This window comes from Microtus oregoni, unplaced genomic scaffold (assembly GCF_018167655.1).
Source record: "Microtus oregoni isolate MIOR12 unplaced genomic scaffold, Mior012 000025F_ref0000491, whole genome shotgun sequence".
Taxonomy (NCBI): domain Eukaryota; kingdom Metazoa; phylum Chordata; class Mammalia; order Rodentia; family Cricetidae; genus Microtus; species Microtus oregoni.
This window is the reverse complement of record NW_024543084.1, coordinates 13,309,743-13,328,606: the sequence shown is the minus strand read 5'-3', so window position 1 is coordinate 13,328,606 and position 18,864 is coordinate 13,309,743. Positions and strand designations below refer to the sequence as shown.

The 18,864-nt window shown below is 47.3% G+C and overlaps 1 protein-coding gene across 1 annotated transcript in view; it reads right to left on the bottom strand.

Annotated features, from left to right (window-relative positions):
• The window catches only part of Med27 (mediator complex subunit 27), a 177,602-nt gene that overhangs the window by 52,039 nt on the left and 106,699 nt on the right, over window positions 1-18,864 (bottom strand). The window contains exon 4 of the mRNA XM_041674846.1: window positions 4,664-4,757. Within this exon, the coding sequence (XP_041530780.1) occupies window positions 4,664-4,757 (94 nt within the window). The remainder of the gene's footprint in view (window positions 1-4,663; window positions 4,758-18,864) is intronic.

The window sequence follows — 18,864 nt, the reverse complement described above, 5'->3', positions numbered from 1 at the left end:
ATTTAAAAATCATTTAAAACAAAAAACAAATACTTTCCTAAAGCAAGCCAGTTCATGGTGAGAAGTCGAGCAGATACCAGGTGGGAGGATAACAAGGTAACCCTTTAGGCCATAAGGACCCAAAAACAAGGGCCAAGAATGCTCTGAGCAGAATTGTTTATAAAAAACCCAGAAACAAATCAAATGACCACTAATAGAAAAATAACAGAATATTTCCTATCAGAAAAATGAATAAGTCAACAACTTGAATAAAATGTACTAAACAAAAAAGGTTGAGTGAAAAATTAGTTCTTAGCCGGGCGGTGGCGGCACACACCTTTAATCCCACCACTCAGGAGGCAGAGGCAGGCGGATCTCTGTGAGTCAGAGGCCAGCCTGGTCTACAAGAGCTAGTTCCAGGACAGGCAGGCACCAAAGCTACAGAGAAACCTTGTTTCAACCCCCCACCAAAAAAAGAAAAAGAAAAAAGAAAAATTAGTCCTTAAAGACAATATATAATAGCTTCCAAGTACACTGAATTAAAAATGGGAAAATGAAAAATTATACTTAGTAATACAAATAAAGCCCCTTGAGGAGTGATGACCAAGGGAGGGAGAACTGACACATGCTGCAGACAGATTATACATCAGCGGTGGCAGGGTTTATATTACTAAAGATTTTAAAACATTAAAAAAATTTATCTATGTGTATGTGTGTCTGAATCTGTGCACATGAGTGCAGGTACCAGAGGAGACCAGAAGATGGCACTGGAGGCCCCGGAGCTGAAGCTACAAGTGGTTGTGAGCTCCCCAATGTGAGTGCTAGGCACAGACCTCTCATCCTTTTGAAGAACAGCAAGCACTAAGCACCTCGATATTATTAAACAGATATGAAAGGGTCATACCTAGATCAGCAATAGCACATGTCATCAATTAAAGACTGGGATAAAAACAAATTACAAAAACTTCACAACCTTCTGAGCCCTATCCCAGCCTGAGAGGCTAATAAGCCTGGCCTCTGGACTTGGGTGGTTCCCGTCATCCATCTCTTCCTGGCCTCCTGTACTCCAGTCATCCCCTGATGAATCTCTTTACCTGAGTTCCTCCCTTGGACCTTGCTTCACTACACTTGGGTGGGTTTTGTCTTAGTTCCCAGCACATTGTCCACTCCCCCTGGCACCACTCTTTCCCATGTTCCTAGTCCAATTCTGCCCCTTAACCTTGTCATTCCAACAGAGGTAAGGCAGCAGCAGCTGGTCCCTGCTCCTACTTTCTACACTGCAATGGTAGCCCTGGAAGTGTGGGGTCTCCAACTCTCAGGTCTGTCCTCCTCTGAACGGTAGGAATTGCTTCTGCAGCACAGCTCATGTATCAATCTGATGCCAGGGCAGGGACGCGCTAAGGGCCAAAGGGCCGGGCTTCCAGGGCTCTGATGGTTGTTTTTCTTTTACAAGCTACCCTGGAAAAGTTTCTCTTGGATCCATTTGTAGGGGCAGAACTGCTGGGTGCAGGGCAGTGGTTCTCAAGGTGATGTGGGCGGGTTGTCATCTCTTCAGGAGTTTAATGTATTTCTCAAAATGTACTCCACAGCTTCAGCTGCTCTTAGGGTATATGGAATGGAGATTTAGGGTTCTGCCTAGAGCAACCAACTCAGGATTTCTGAGCAGCCTGCAAGGAATAATGCATCGTGGGAAATCACCCAGTGACTCTGAGGACCACTCAGGTACAAAATCTATTGAACTCAGTGAAGAAATCCAAGTGTTAGCAGAGCGGCCGTTCAGTTGCTAGTGAGCTTCCCAAGGACTCTACCAACCAGGGCAGAGTGAGATGGGATAACGTGCCCTGTGGTTTAAGGAAGGCAACATCATTGAGGCAGGAGGGCTAGTGAGTAGTTTTGGAGAGATGTGGACACAAACCTAAGGTTTTGTAAATCAAATTAACATCTAAATAAAGATTATAAACTACTAGGGTATATTTCAAACACTCCAGTGCAAGCTCCATTTTCTTATGTTTTATACCTAGTTGATCAGTCAAACGCTGGAGATGATAATGTTTTAAGTGATGTGAGAAGCCAGCAGCTTGCTCCAGTCTGACTCAGTTAAGCTCTTACAATATTTTGACTGTTGGAGGAAAATTAATAATGGGATGTTAGGCGGTAGATTAGCTGAAACTAAATATCAACACAGCTAGATTTATTTTTGGATGTCTGAGCTCATCCCTTCAGAGAACAGAAACAGCCCTCATTATACCACGAGCCACTAACTCACACGGCAGCAGGACAACTCCCAGCGAGCTGAGAATTAGGTGGCCCATTAGCTGTGCTTTGGAATGTACAGGCCACAGGTGATGACCAAGGCTCACAAAGACACTGGGGAGACTTCACTAGCAACTGGCTGGCTGATCAGGATTAAGCCAGTTCAATCCCCTGCAAGGAGCAGGTAGCCTGTGAACGAAGGCGCACCACTGAGGTCAACCAGGCTTTTCTAGCCTTCTGGCATTCAGTGTTTACTAGGTACCCACTTGTTCCCAGCCTCATCATCACACCTTGCACACATGCGCTACCCAGAAGTGTTACTATGCACGTAGGGAAGGTCCCAGTGTGTTTCCCAGGTTGAATGTGGCTCCTTTTTCTGAGGGGCCTGAAGCCCTGGTGCTTCCAGACCAACAATGAAAAGCCACTTTGGCTTTGGATGAGCCAAATAAACCCTAGCTGCCTAAGACAGAAGCCTCAGAAAGTGTCAATCTGCCCTCTTTCCCCCACGCTTTCTACATAGTGGAGAGGCTATCAACTAAAGCTGTGAGATCCCAAATTACGGACTGCCTGGAAGTGATTGCCGAGAGAGTAAGAACACCAAAATAGGTTCACCCAATCATGCCTTTTGTCAATGGACTGACTGGGTCAGTGACTCTGTTTCCTATGCAGATGCACAAGCCAGCCAAGAACCTGCTCTCCACTCACACGGCAGAAACTGGAGACCTCTAACGTCAATGGAACTGGTGGAACTAGGACTTAAGACATGTGCGTGTGTGCGTGTGTGTTATATAAAATACAAAGCTGGAAATAATCCCAGCATATCTCAGCAATTAAGGAGAAAACTGTTCAAGTGGACTTCAGAAATTATGTATTACAATACATATTACATTTACAAGTGAAATATTGCAAACTTGGAAAGCTTACATCCTTTCCATTCACTGGGCAAAAATATACATGTACATACAACCAGCTTTTCTGAGATGAAGGGGCTGAGTGAAGAATGGCTCACCTGGGTGACTGGTGATCTGTACCTGGGAAGATGCCATGGGGGGTGGGAGAGGGGTTCACATGGGACTCAAGGCAGCAAGACTACATGCAGAGCCTTGCCTCCCCAGAACCCACCAAAGCCCATCCTTTGTTTTGTTTTGTTTTGTTTTTTTGTTTGTTTTTTAAAACAGGGTCTCTGTGTAACAGCACTGGCTGTCCGGGAACTCACTCTGTAGACCAGGCTAGATTCAAACTCACAGAGATCTGCCTGCCTTTGCCTCCTGAGTGCTGGGATTAAAGGCATGTGCACTACCGCCTGGCAGAGGCCATTCTTTGTAAAACATGCTGCCATAAAAATGTGTGCTAGGAGGTACCCATCATACACAGACATCAAACCCCTCTCATGGATACCACAGCACATCCCTAGCTTCCAAAGCACACTGTCTTTGGTCAGTTTATGAAAATACAAATGTTAGTGGACTGTAAGCTCAGAATTCTGAGTGCAAACCCAAAAGGAACAACAGACTCAAAAATCATTGGTGACAAAGGTTCAGATGCTTTTTCCTAAACTGTGAGGATGGTAAAAGACTTTCATAGCCCATGAAGTCCTGAGGCAACATGTTCATTCTCTTTAACAGGATAGAATAGCTGAGAACAACTCAGTCTAATCTTTTAGGGAAAATAGAAAATTTACCCCAACACTGCTGGGGAGGTTTTTACATGACCCGACTTCAGGCCAAATAGCTTATGGTGCCTTCCTGCTCTTGGTAACTTTCACCGGGGCTGCAATTTGCTCAAAAGCAAGGCTTCAGAGTGTAGAGTGTTTATCCTAAAGCAGTGGCTTTGAACCTGGGGGTCGAGACCTCTTTGGGGGTCACCCGAGGCCATCAGAAAGCACAGATATTTACCTTATGATTCATAACAAATAGCAATGAAAGTAATTTTATGGTTGGGGGTCACCACAACATGAAGATCACATTAAAGGGTTGGAGCATTAGCGAGGTCGAGAGCCACTGCCCTAAAGGATGCCAGGAAAGAGAAGCACGTTCCTTGCTACTCACCTGGGATTTCATCTCCAGTGCCTAGAGCTTCTGTAACAAAGAATCGTGTGTGTGTGTGTGTGTGTGTGTGTGTGTGTGTGTATGTGTGTGTGTGTGTGTGTGTGTCCACGCGCATGTGTGCAGGCCAGGTGGGTGTCAGGTGTCACTCTGCACCTTACTTTTTTCAGACAAGGCCTTCATTGAACCTAGCGCTCGCTCACCAACTCAGCTGTGCCACGGTGCTAGCTCGCTGCAGGCCCTTCCTGCTTCTCTCCTCCAGGACTAGGCTCGCAGTGCATGCTACCATACACTTTACTGAGTCATCTCCTCAGCCTCCACAGGGAGCTGAGCTTTAGACAGGTTTTTCCTCCACACATCCCCACACACAGGCAAGCAGATCTTACCAGAAGCATTGCCGAGGTGCCATTGGGTCTGGACAAATGAATGGACATTTCTGGAAACATCCTGTCAATGCGGCTGATCACATCATCGACGTACCTGAGTGTGGAGGAAGTACATAAGTATGAATAGGAGTCCTGCTGGAGGCTGGGAGTCCACCGACTTCCCTTCACACCTAGTACCCCACTTTTAGTTGTGATGCTTTTTGAAGAAGACAAGATTATAAGGCCCTTATGAAACCTCTTTTTTCCTCCCATGACCCTTTGCAAAGGGGCTCTGTTTTAAGTGAAGTACCCTGAAAGCAGCTTAACTCTCCACAGGGATATGTGTGTCCCCTCTACAGGCCTCCAGTGTAAGCACAGCCCTGTGTTTCAGCCGTGTCTTCTTTAGTTGTACCTGACAGCTCGCTGTGTTTTCAGTTTTCTTAGATTTCTGCTTGGCTTTTATTTGCTCAGCTTTCTATGTCCCTATTACCACTTTATTCCTAACTTTATTTCTAAATTCCACGACTCTAAAACCTTTCTTTGTAACAGTCAAATATATCAGGCGAGCTAGAAGTTCCATTTTCACCTCTCCGCTGGCCTCCATCTCCCAGGGTTTACTACTCACCAGGACCACTGGCACTAAGCATTGGCATGGTGCCGGGTACTTATTAAGGACTCACAGATGACAAGTGTGCTGGCGGGTGGTCCTAAGAGCCCTCCTGCCCTGCAGTGGAGGCTCGGTGGAACATGCCGGCCCACAGCACACACACAGAGTTGGCTCTGCTCCCTACATAGGAAACCATGCCAGCTCACTATCCAGCCACACTGACACAAAGGATGTGCACAACTCACCAGCCAAGACCCCAAACTTTCCATTAAGGGGTCTTGGGATGGGTTTGACATCCACTAGATGTAGCAAATTAAATTCCATGCCCATTCCACCAGGGACACGCTAGGTATACTTTCCAGGGAAAAGCAGAGGTAAGCTCCTTGTCCACAGGATCCAGAATTTCAGCTAGATACCTGGGGCTCAGGAGAGACAGTGCACAGGACGCCATCTGTTAGACCATGAGCACCACCATTCTGCTAATGAAGTCAGAAAGCAGCTCTCAGGATCAACATGTCAGGTTTCTTGTGGAAGGAGGATGGGAGGGACTGCAGAAGGCCTGGTAACTACTAACGAGGGCCGTGGGCAGGGGGAGCAGAGGCAAAGGGAGGAAGGGGTGCTTCTGGGGTGCTCCCGCAGGAGGTGGCAGCAGGGCTTCTGGTAGTCCTCAAGGAGCCCACCGGTTCCGTGGTGCCACACGGGCGGCTTCCCCTCAAGAGGAGCATCATGAGTGGCTCGCCATTAAAAGCTGAACTGGCTCCAGGCATTTCTTGAAGGCAAGGCCCCACCCTATTAAGATGTAGCAATTTTGGAAATGTCATTCCTGGGTGACTAAGAAACACTGTGGTCTTCTGCGATCCCCTGACTCACAGCCTCATAGGACATCCTGGCATCTAAGCACGAATGCTCCTGCAGAGGTGACTAGAAGAGAGGAAGGCATCAGTGTGGCCCTGCCTGGTGTCTGCTGGATAAGCAGAAGATGCATGACAAAGCCGTGCCAACTCGGGCGCTGGCAATGCTTATCTTCGAACACTTCGAATCTATATGTGTGGTTTCAACCCATTTCTCCAGACTCAGCGGAAGCAAACAGCCTCTGTCCTGTGTGAATGGAGGTCACTGCTAAGTATATGCTAATGTGAGGGGCAGGCAGGGTCTTCTGCGCGGTCCTCAATCAATAGCCATCATAGCTCTGGAAGGGAACTCAATGCATATGCACAAGTTCAGCCCAAAGATACATCATAACCTGCTCCGCCTTGTTATCTTTCACCTTGAAACCGTCAACAGACCACCTGGAAATCAGATTCCTTACCAGGCTGGAAAACCTGAACAGGGGCTATGTGATGATCCTGGGCCACACACAAAGTTGGAGCCAACCTCACCTTGCATTTTCCTAGAATTCCAAACCAACCACCTGGTCCATATTTCTTTTGAAGCATCCAGAATTGCAATGGGCAAGCAGTAAGCACCCCTGGCCATTTCTGGACCCTACTGACAATGGGGACCTTTATTTGGAAGGGAAGGTAGTGGTAGAAGAAAGACAGTTCCTAGGAAAGGTATCTCAGCTGGCACAGGAAAGCTAAGAGGCCTAGGGTGGGTTTTCTGGGGTTTCCTCCTGCCTGTCCGCCCGCCAGCCCGCCTGCGATCTTAGATAAGACTCAGCAACTCATTTGAAAATTCCATTGAGCAGAAATGAATTTTAAGGAGACTGTTTTTCTTCACAGGCCTAACATAAAGGAGATGCAGATTCCTTTGTTACAGGTGACATTATGCATTTGCCAAAAAGAGACCAAAGAAAGTCAGCTGCACCTTTAGCTGAGGAAAACAGTGTCTAGATTTTAGATGCAGAAATCAAAACACTTCATTTTTAAATAGACCCAGCCTTAGAGATACAAATGAGCCACGAGTAAGTTGACAGAAACCAGGGAGGCTTGCCACACCAGATTAAAAGTCTGGAGGCAAAAATGGTTTGCTTTCTGCTAAGGGTGGGGCCGGTATGTATGTGTGGGGGGTGGTCTTTGGCAGCTTCCAGAATGCTGCCTCCCAAGACAGCTGACGCTGCTTGCCTGCATGGAGCTCGCAGAGCACGTTGTGGGCTCGCTGCTCTAGAGCAGGGCTAAGGACAGGTAGGAACGGCTTGCTCTCCTCCCACACTGCCACCATATGTCACACTCTGCTTTGTGGCCGAATCAAATTACTTTAATTTTTACCTTTCTCGTGCAGGCAAACAAGCAGCCACACCACAGTGGTGACGAGTCCACACTTGAGCAGACGCGGCCCCGCGGAAAGACATTAATTTGGAGCCAAATTGAGCAGTGAGTCACAATTTGCACATATCTGTCAACCTGTTAACAGGGTAATAACTTGGAAGGACTGCTGTTCCTATTTACATTACAGGAGGCTTTAAAAAATGGAGAAGTTGCTGGGTTCTCCTTTACTCTAACACAGCGGCGTAAGAACTCGCCTGGAAACACACAATTCTAGAAACACAGGTTCAGATCAAGGTGTGAATCTTAATTTTTAGTATTTTCAGGCAAAAAGTGAACTTTTAAGCAACTAGTGTGTCCTGTTTCTCTGCACTCGGTGGTTCCTGAGATAAACTTGCGCAGAGCAAACAGAACTCCCCTCCAGGTCCCCAATGGCACCCTGGGACTGGACTGCAGACTCACTGCTTAGTGTCTCTGCCACAACAGGCAGCAGAAAGCATCCTCCTACCCCACCCCCTAGATGCATACTCAGACCCGGCCCTAAGCCTCGTTTTCCTGTTTCTTTAAATGGCCTTCACAGGAGAACTGAATGACGCTGCCCCCCCCCCCCCCCAAGTCCTCTTCACAGGAGAACTGAATGACACTGCTCCCCCCGCCCCCGAAGTCCTCTTCACAGGAGAATTGAATGACACTACCCCCCCCCCCGAAGTCCTCTCCCCCAGCAACCCATTGACAGTTTTTCCAAGAAGTGGTCCACAGAGCTATGAGAGAGGTCTTGTTCCGTAGGATGGCCAGTATCTCCATGCAGCCACACCCCATCAGCATGGCAGGATGTTACTCAGATATTTCTTCCAAAAGCTAAAGGCCTTTCGTAAATATGTAAGACTGTTGGGTCCTCCAAGTCCCTTTCTGGGCACACTTCAGTCTTTCTTGGGCCCCAGAGCCCTAGGAGAAGGTACTGCAAACTGAAACCGATGTCTCCAAGGCAGTCTACATACAACCAACCTCCTGTCTGTCTGTGAACCCTGACTGCAGTACCCATGTCGAGACCCTTCCAGAATTAAGGACTCTGGTTTCTTTGCTACCTTCTGAATGGGAATGGTTTCTCAGGAGAGGTGTTTTCATGGAGAGGGTACCCGCCCGCCTGCCCGCCCGCATCTATCAGTTACCGGCCTCTCCAGAAAGGAGCACAGCTGCCGCAGTGTGGATGCCATCTAACAACTGTGTGGGCCGCAGAGCCAAGCTTCCATAACTGCTAGGCGAGCTTCTTTACTTTTCAACTGACAAATTAAATATTGCATGCATCTACCTTGTGTGTGTGCTCTGAAATAAGCACATATTATGGAATCTATTATCAAGCTACTGAACACATGCCTTATCTCACATATCACACTTTTGAAGTCAGAAAAAATTTAAGAATGTGATGAACTATCACTAACTCTAGCTGCTATGCTCTATAATGGAGTTTTTGAATTCGTTCCTAAGACTGTATCCTTTAGAAAATATCTCCCCTAGCTGACCCCCCATTTCAAGCCCATGGTAACCACCATTTTACTCTCTTCCTCTATGAATCAAACTCAGGTTTGACACATGAATGACACCTTGTAATATTTCATCTGTCTATGCCTGGCTTATTTCATTTAACACAACGACTTCCATGCTCCTCCAGATTGACAGGGTTTCCTTCTTGTTGAAGCATCCATTGTGCCCACACCATGTTTTCTTTATCCCCTAACACACTGACGGACACGTCTGATGATGCCAGCTCTTGACTATCATGACTAACACTGCAGTGAGCATGCGCGCAGATGCCTCATCAATGTTCTGATCTTACAGCCAGAGTGGGGCTGCTAAGTCACATGCTACTTCTGAGGAACTTCCCTGCTATGTCCTGGCATTCCCTCACATTCCCTCCACCAGTGTGCGAGCATCCCTTCCCCCACTCTCCTTCCAGCACCCATCTCTTGTAACAACTCTGTCTGCAACAAGGTCATGAACCTACTGCAGGACCTCAGAGGTGAGGTATGGGTGGCCAGCTCTGCAGGGCAAAGGCACACCACCCATGCCTTCTAGGAGAAGTATGCTCTGCTTTCTGAGGCAGAGCTCAGAAGGGACTTACGTCTCAAGTCCTCAGAGGCCAAGGAGATCCACCATCTTCCCACACCAGAACATTGTGCTCAGATGGGCCCACCACAAAGCCCTGGACGCTCTTCCTTAGGCTAACTTCCTCTGGAAAGCCTTCCCTGGCCCTGCCCTTGTTCCAGCCATCAATCACTACACCCTACCTCTTACGGCACCGTCACCTCTCCACATGTAATTACACAATTTGTGAGGGGCTATTTCTTTAAAGCCCTACTCCCTGTGGATTCTTTAGGGTCACGTGGCCGCTCTCTTCATGCACTCACTGTCCAGCACCGAGCCACATTGCCTGTGCTCCTTAAACACTCGTTGAATGGGCAGACAGTACATTAGAGATTGTCCATGGACCCAGGCTGGGTCATTATGCAATGAGATGTACAGTTCTCTGGAGCAGATGAAGAGGTAAGGCGTGGCAGAGGTCACTACATTAGCCATAGAAAGTCATGCACAATGGCAGACAGAGCTCATTGTAAAACATACCTCAAAGAAAGCAGCAGAGACCCTTTCAAGTCTTTAGGCTTAATGTCTGCCCGTAGAACCCCTGCATCTGTTCTTGCAGAAGCTTAACGCCTCTTAGAAGCAAGAGCCTTTTAAAGAAGCACGCTGTACCAACACGCCGATTTTAAAATGCCACTTTTAATGAACTAATTAATTCTGCAAAACAGTAGTACAAAGATGGGCATTATCAGATCGAGGCAACAACACCAAAATGATAACAACAGGGAATGGAGAAGACGTTTCTAAAGATAACACTTCTGCAAAATATTCATTTTCTACTCTACATGGTAAGGCATTGCAAATGATTTGTTATTAAAGACTTAACATATTAAACTGGACAGATGGCTTAGCCCTCTAAGTCTGACCTCTCCCCAAAAGGGGGAAAAAAACCAACAAAAACCCCAGCCCATAAACACAACAAACCTGGCCCCTAGCCAGTGATCTCCTGTTAGTGTGATGCTCAGCTGCCCCATCCAGATTTAAATAGCATTTACCCCACACAGTGTGTAAGATCCACGCTGTTCATTTTCTCCACCCATACACGCCCTCAGAATTATGGATGCATGTATTAATAATAAACTACTTTTCCAGAGAGGATAAAGCCAGAGTGACCACCGACACATTTGCAAGATCTGGAAGTGAATGCTAAGACTGTCCTCCACACCCGTCCATGCCCATAAGCCTGTGTGGCTTCTGCTTCTGACAGGGGAGGAACAAACAGGGGCTTGTCTGATGCCTCCATGGGAGTGAGGCTGGCTGGACAACGCAGCCACTGATGCCGGAGGAGGGGACTGGAGGTGAGGTCAATCTTGCTCACACTCACGTTTGTAAAATGTTGGCACTGCGGCTTGCAGGAGGTCTGGTTGTTCTCTCACGAAATGAAAAGTAATTTCTAAAGAGTGTGCTGGAAAGCAGAAATTGGTGTGCTGAAGACAGAAACAGGAGTGCCTGCTCAGGTGTCTCCATCTCTGAACACGCCCTTCCCATCCCATTACGGATAGTGGATAGCTACTAGTTGACCCTTCCAAGGAAAGATGCCCACAAGCTTAAAGTTTCCTTGTGAACTTCCACACTGACATGGGAGTGTTGGTAGGTCTGGGGGCAGTGACTTCCTAGGAATGACAGTGGCCAGGGAGGGTCACCCTGCTCTCTATTTTGTAGCTCATGAGTATGTGCACATGTTCCGTGAAGGGGAGCACCCAGGCAAGCAAGGAACTCACTAGCCCATCTCCAGAAGTTGACCAGTCCAAAGGCCCAGCACACACTGAAGCCAGCCAAGCCTGGCTGCTGTCTGTCCAGTAGCCTTGCAGGTTCCTGGGCATCTTATGAACTAAACCAGGCAAACACCATCAGGAAAGGAGACCTTTAGCAGACTATATTGGCTAGCATTATGTCCACTTGACACAAGCTAGAGTCACCTGGCAAGAGCAACCTCACTGAGCAATGCCTACTTAAGATTGGCCTACAGGTAAATCCGCAGGGCATTTTCTTACCTAATGACTGGTGCAGGAGGCCCAGGCACTGTGGGTGGTGCTACTCCTAGGCAGGTGGTGCTAAGCTGTAGAAGAGAGCAGGCTGGGCAAGCAACGAGGACTGGGCACAGTATGCAGTGCTCTTCTTTGGCCTCTGCTTCAGTTCCTGCTCTGACCTTCCTCAGTGACGGAGCGTGACCCCAGAACAGCCTGATTCTGCCCTCAAAGCGCTCTCTGGCCTTCCATTCACCCTTTCCCAACTCTGGGAATAAGAAGGCAAGGGCAAAACTCTTGTTTTACAAGCGAGAAAACCAGGTTTAGTGGCTTGCCCAAGGCCAGGATGAAGTTAAGGCACCCAGAGCCCATGAGCAGAGATGTCTTACACACTAAAGTCTGTCCCTCAGGTGTGTGAGGACCTCGTGTTTGTAAACCCAGTGAGGAAGTTTTCATATGCACAGTAACAAAATGTGAATTCCACCCTTTCTGTTCCTTCAGTAAATGGCCACCCAGTGCAGAGCGAGCGCAGGGACTTGAGAGTGGACACGGCAGAAGACAGCTTAACAGTGACTTCACTACCTTCCCTGTAAACCCACTGCTTCGGAGAGGAAGGGGAATGCCCACCCACACTACAAAAGCACGCAGGCTCCACTTCCCCGAACACTAATTAATAGCAGCTAATAGTAATGAGGTCACTTCACTCATCTCAGAGGGCTCAGGGTGCTGGATGGCCATGAGGCAGCAGAAGGCAGTTCCTGGCAGACTGCGAACACCTTCCCAATTCTAGGAGTGTCCTTCACGTCACCTGTCACAGCTAAAACTGGCCACACGTGCACATTAGCCTGCTCGTCTCTGGCTCTTTTGGGCAGTGCTGCGAGCATGGTGACTAGCTGTGGCAGGTCAGCTGGCTGCCTGCACGCAGAGTAAGATTGCATGCTCGTGCAGTATTTTACTGCCCCGAGAATGGAGAGGGTGGTGCTCCTGGAGATCACCACCTGTGTGCACAGTAGGTCCTGTTCACAACAAAACCTCAAGCAAATGTGTACTGGTTGTCCCGGTGGGTCAGCACACTCTTAGAAAACCACAAAACAATCCAGGGACAAGGGCGCTTTTGTATGACGGCTGTCCTGTTACATTTCCACTCAACAGACAACTCTAGAGAGTCTGAGCCTCCCTCTCTAGCCCCTGGGATGTAGCCACGCAAAACATGCTCAATAAACATTTGGTTTTATTTAAACTGGAGAGATTTAATCAGACTGGATCAAAGCAAAAAAGATCACAAGAGTGAATCAAACCTTCTCTTGCAACTGTTTCTTCTACAAGTCAAAGCTCTAAACCGGAAAGCGTCACCCAACAGCAAGTGTGGCCAAGTGAGGCTGTCCCTTCTGACAGCATCGACATGGGGTAAATGGGTTAGGAGGCACAGAAGTGGGGTAAAGGTGGGAGGGCAGAACTTGGCAAATTCCCTACTGTTCCTCCTAAGCCAAACCCCCACAAGTCTTTGCTGAGTGAAATTTTCTTTGACACTCCCACAGGAAAATCGCTCAGCCTTCACATCATGTATCACGACCTGATCCACACATCTGGAAAACTTTCTGCTTGATGCTGCCTGGGCCACTGGTACAGAACATCAGGAATGGCAAGTCCACGCTGAGCCTGCTGCTACAGCAGTCTCTCGTCAGACTCTGACACCTGACAACAACAGCTTTGGAAAGCAAAGAGACCCGAGTGTCCAGCCTTCCCCTGCCCTCATCTCAGTCCTCTCTAGCCCTGGCTCTGTATCTCACAACAACACCATCGACTTCGGCCTGCTGCGAGGACTGCGGGAAGAATGTATCACGAAGCTTTCAGCTCGGGGTACACAGTTAGGGCCAGCTGCTCCCTCGACACAAAAAATACTGCCTTCCTCCCCAACACGAGTGAGTACAGTGGACCGCAAAGCCTCACGAGTCCACTGCAGCCTGAAAACCCCACCTGAGAAAGCCCAAGAGCAGGGAAGTCTTCCAGGCCTTCGTTCTTTCTAGCATCTCGCTCCATTCCTGCTAGAGAGAATTCTTTTCCTAGCATGGTGCTTAGGAGAGAATGCAGGCAGGCAGACTGCTTGCTTAGGCAAGATCCCGAGCTACGAGTTAGTACAAGGTGGGCTAGAGGAAGCAGGCCAGGTTCCGGGCCAGATTTGTGCTGGGCGTCTTCATTTGACTCCGTCTGTACTGCACTGTGCTGAAGCTGGCCCACACAGAACATCAACTAGACTTCTGGCCTTATGGTTAACAGCAAGTGCTGGCTGGGGAGCACTGAGGTCTGGCTAAAAGGCTGCAGGCCTGCCTGCCGGGCTGAGTGTTTGTTCAACCCCAGCCACTAGAGGAAAGGTGTTAAATTTCAAACCCCAGCCAGAAGAATGGCAAAGGTGTCTATTTAACATATCCAAGTGCACCTAGCCACCAGGTTCTCTCAGCAGCCCTCAGTCCCACCTGTTAGCAAGTATGGCTGGCATATCTTACCCTCTACCCTGAACTCTTTAGCCCAGAGGCTGGGCTGCCCTCTCCCCAAGGTTCTGCCCCTATACCATCCTGACATTTTGGTTACCTGCCTCTTTTGTACCTTTGACCTTCTGGCTGCTGCTCCTGGTCCCCTCTCCCACATGGCCCAGCTCAGCCTGGTCATGTCCACTCTGGACCGTCCCAGATGACCCTATTTCTGACTATGTTCTCTCGCATACCTACAATAAACTTTCCTCCCCACCGTACCTAGGAGCAGCCATAACCTTTCCTTTCCTTTTTATTTCTTTTTCTCATTCACAGGGCAGCACAGCGAGGGTGGTTTTGTCTCCACAGCTAAAAGGTGGCAGCAGCAGTTTCTTGTTCACGTCCTTGACAACCCCCACCCTCCAATCCTCCTCAGCTTCCAAGCAAAGCCCTGGGTGGGGGTTTCCTCTGGAGGCTGGACCCTGAGGCTACGCCAAGTGAACCACACCCAGGCTTCTCTCTCTCCTCTGCTCGGGTTTGGTCAAAGAGAAGCATTCTGGTTGTTACTATGGTTTGTTCTTGGTCAACTTGACACAAGCTAGAGTCATCTAGGAACAGGGAAACTCAACTGAGAAAATGCCTCCATCAGACTGGCCTATAGGCAAATCTGTAGGGTATTTCCCTATTAATGGCTGGCATATGGGGGCTCAGTGCTTCAGTTCCTGCCTTGAGTACCTGCCCTGACTTTTTCCAGTGATGGAGTGTGAGAGTTGTAATTTGAAATAAACCATTTTCTCTCTGACTTGCCTTTGGTCCTGGTAAACTCTGCTAAGACAGGGGGTGGGAAAGGCAGTCAGGAGTAGTACTACGTACTTGTGATGTCACTAGCAACCTGTTGCACTGGACCTTCGTCACTCAGTGTTCTGACTGTCCATTCTGTCTGTCTGTCCCAGCACCCAGGCCGACCTCTCACACTGGAGGAAGGACAGCACTGACAGCCGCACAAGGAACTGTCTTAAGGCCCTGGAGGTCAACCACCACCCCAAGCTGCTAACAACTTCTTCATCAGTCAGAGACTTTCTCCCTCAAGTCCCCTTCCAGAACAGCGCAAAGTTCTTCCTAAGTCAATCACACCACCAAAGCAACACAGATTCTCCATGCAAGAGCACGATATGCAGCGACCCGGATATTGAAGTTAACTGAAAGTAACAGCAACGTGCGTGTTCTTGACTAATATTGAAATGAAACTCTTCATATTCTGTTCCTTAATTAAGTAGCATTCTATTAGCAGAATTCCCTAGACTCTTTAGCTGTGGATGTGGCTTCGTTCAGAAACAGAGCCAGCAGGTGAGAAACAGGTACCAGGTCTGATTCTTCACCTTTATTCTCCCCTCACTCCCTTGGTGACGCTGGGAATGGAACCTAGGGCCTTGTATAGGCTGAGCACATGCCCCACTACTGAGTCTTATCCTCGACTCCACCCTTTCTTCCTATGGGTTCTGGGACTTCCCAGCTTCAGATGAGAACATCCGCAGATCACTGCCAAGCGCTAAACAGCTTCTCTCTAAGCTCACTGTCCAACTCACATGAGCTCCAAACTGCAATACACATATCCACACAGTGGCAGTGACACATGAATAAACATTTTCATGTCAGCATCTACATAGATAGAAAAACAGATAACCAACAAATAACACCAGTGGCTTCACAAATACCATTTTGCTTAGCAAATGGTATTTTTCTTTTAGTTTAAGAAGTGAACTTATTTGAAGAGAGCTATGCAGACAATGGCCTATCTGCAGAAGGTTATGACAAAAACCTTACATGCAGCTAAGCTTAGAAACCCGGCCAAAGCAGATAATTTAACAACAGCTTTGGCTGCAAAAGGGTTTGCCTATTTGTAAATTCTTGTGGTTTCTTCTCTATTCTAGGTAATTCTTCCCTTCCAGACCTTACAAAAGGTTTCCATGCCTCCACTTGGAGATATTGAAGAAGAAATGGACAGGTTTCCCAGGAGAGGCCGGGTGTTCAGCTCAGCAGGACCAGGAAGCAAGGGCTGTGACTGATCACAGCAAAGATGACCATGCTGAACCATGTTTCTGGGAATGTGGCGTCAACATGCAAGTGTTCAGTGAGGGGAAGGAAAGTGGCCCCAGCACCAGGCATCTGTACAGCCAGCCCGCCATATTCTGAGTAGCTAAAACTGCCAGAACACTGCGACTAGTGGAGCCACACCTAGGGTTCTCTCATCTAAGTACTAATCAGGACAGACCCTGCCTAGCTTCCAAGACCAGACGAGGCTGGGTGTGCTCAGGGTGGTATGGCTGTAGACCAAACCTAGGATTCCACTTGAGACAGAATGGTGGTTTACAATATATGAAATTGTGACAGGCTGGGCATAGTGGCACATACCATTAATTTCAGCACTGAGAAGGCAGAAATGGGCAGATTTCTGTGAGTTCGAGGTCAGCCTGGTCCACAAAGTTAGTTCCAGGATAGCCAGGGTTTTTTATACAGAGAAATTTTATCTCAAAAACCAAAACAAGCTCTCTGCTTCCCCTGTCCCCTCGTTTCCCATTTCCTTTCCCCCAATAAAAACCCCTTCACATAAAAACAAACAAATAAAACAAAACAAAACAAAACAAAAGGAGCCACTTAGCCAGGAGTGGTAGCACGCCTTCAATCCTGGAGCTTGGGAGGCAGAGGCAGATGAATCTCTGAGTTCCTGAGTGTGAGGCCAGTCTGGCCTACAGAGTGAGTTCTAGGACAGCCAGAGCTACAAAGAGAAACCCTGTCTCAAAACAAAGCAAACAAAGAACTCGGTGGCAGTCTTTCAGATCCTTTTCTTGTGCATCAGAGATAACCAGAGATAACAAAGGTCAACCACTTGATCACCTGATAACTGAGAGGACCAAGCAGACACAGTAACACGCTGCTAGGTCTTTTCTCAGAGATCAGGCCTCAATTTCAGTTTCCTGAGACTGAATAGCAGTTTCTGAAAGAGCCATGAACAAAGGGCAATTAATCACAAAGTAATCACCCCAGATAACAGGGACAAGGTAGATAGGATGTACCAAGTCTGGGCCACTGAGTCAGCCCTCACAGTCAGTATGTACTAGGCCAGTCGGCCTCCATAGCAGCTCAAGAACAGTGGCCTGGCACTTGTCCATGCCTGCCATCCAAAACAGAAAACTATAGTCCTGACCAGTCCCTGGCTAGTCCTGGTCAATTAGAACATACAGATATGATTGGCACTTGCTTAAGCCAATCATATTCAAAATGACCTAATTGCCCTAGGACCCCTGCCCCCTTGGCTGTGCTTAAAAGGAGCCTGTAGGCTCCTCTTGGGGTCTTCACCATCTTGCCTTTGTGTGGGATGTGCAACCCTAGCATGCTGGAATAATAAACGTGCTTACTGATTTGTAGACATGGATGGTGTTCTTTTGTGGGACTTCTCCAGGACCCTAACACCATGTCTCATGCCCCCTAAGTCTACCTATTTGTCTATGGCAATCCAGCAATGCACTCCAAACAAAAAGGGAAGGCCGTCATTTATAAGCAAGAGAAGTCTTAAGATTGAAAAAAAAAAAAAGGAGGAAGAAGAATGGAAGAGTGAAGTAATTTAGAACCCAACATATTTTTCAAAGATTTATTTTTAAATATGTATAGGTAAGTATGTGAGACTATGTATATGAGTGCAGACGGCCTCAGAGGTCAGAGACACTGAATTCCGCTGGAGCTAGAGTTACAGGTGGCTGAAAACCAGCCAACATGGGTGTTGTGAACTGAGCTCTGATGTTCTTAAGAGCTGAGTCATCTCTCCAGCCTCAGAACCCAACTTCTTAAACTGTGGGGTTGCAACCCATTAGCAACCATAAGAAATTTCTGAATACACAACAACCAAATATGAATTCACAATCAAATGTATCATGAATCTCATGTGCTTCTGGCACACTTGCCCACAGAACAACACATGACTTCACATAGCCTTGGTTCTGAACATACAACATGACTTCACTCTGTATATGCCCTTGCACCACACAAAAGTAACAAACTGCCTGAAACACTGCAGCTCAGTCAAGACCTTGCAGGTTACGAACTGTACATACTGTATATATTACACTGTAAAGTTTCCTGCTCCCATAGAAACAAAGTTGTGAACTCTACATACTGTACATATTATACTATACAAAGTTTCCCCGCTCTTATAGAAACAAAGTTGTGAACTGTATATACATACTGTACAAAGTTTCCTGCTCCCATAGAAACAAAGTTGTGAACTCTACATACTGTACATATTATACTGTACAAAGTTTCCTGCGCCTATAGAAACAAAGTTGCTAACTGTACAAATACTGTACATATTATACTGTACAAAGTTTCCTGCTCCTATAGAAGAAACAGTGTTTTATTAGGGCAGACAGTGTTTTCCTGCTGTCAGTCTGCAACATGTATCCAAACAGTGTACAGTATGCACCTTTTGATTTTTGTGTGTCAGAACAAAAGAATTGCTACTTAGTTGCTGGTTTGAGTTCTTAAAGAAAACAAAAAGCATTAAATAAATTTTGGTCTAGGATTATGATAGATTCCTAGCAATCTCTGAGATGGCCCTAAAGATACTTCTGCAATTATGTGCTATGTATTTAAGAGAAGAGGCAGTCTCAGCATTGATGACAAAAACCAAAATCATTGATCAACTCTGAAAAATGCTGAAGATGCTGTACACCTGCAGTGTCTCGTCCTTGGCCAAGATTGAATTCTTTACGTAAAATAAACACACAGCCAGTGAACTGGCTTGCAAATTTTCTTTCATCTTTGGTAAACAGTAAAATTATATGCC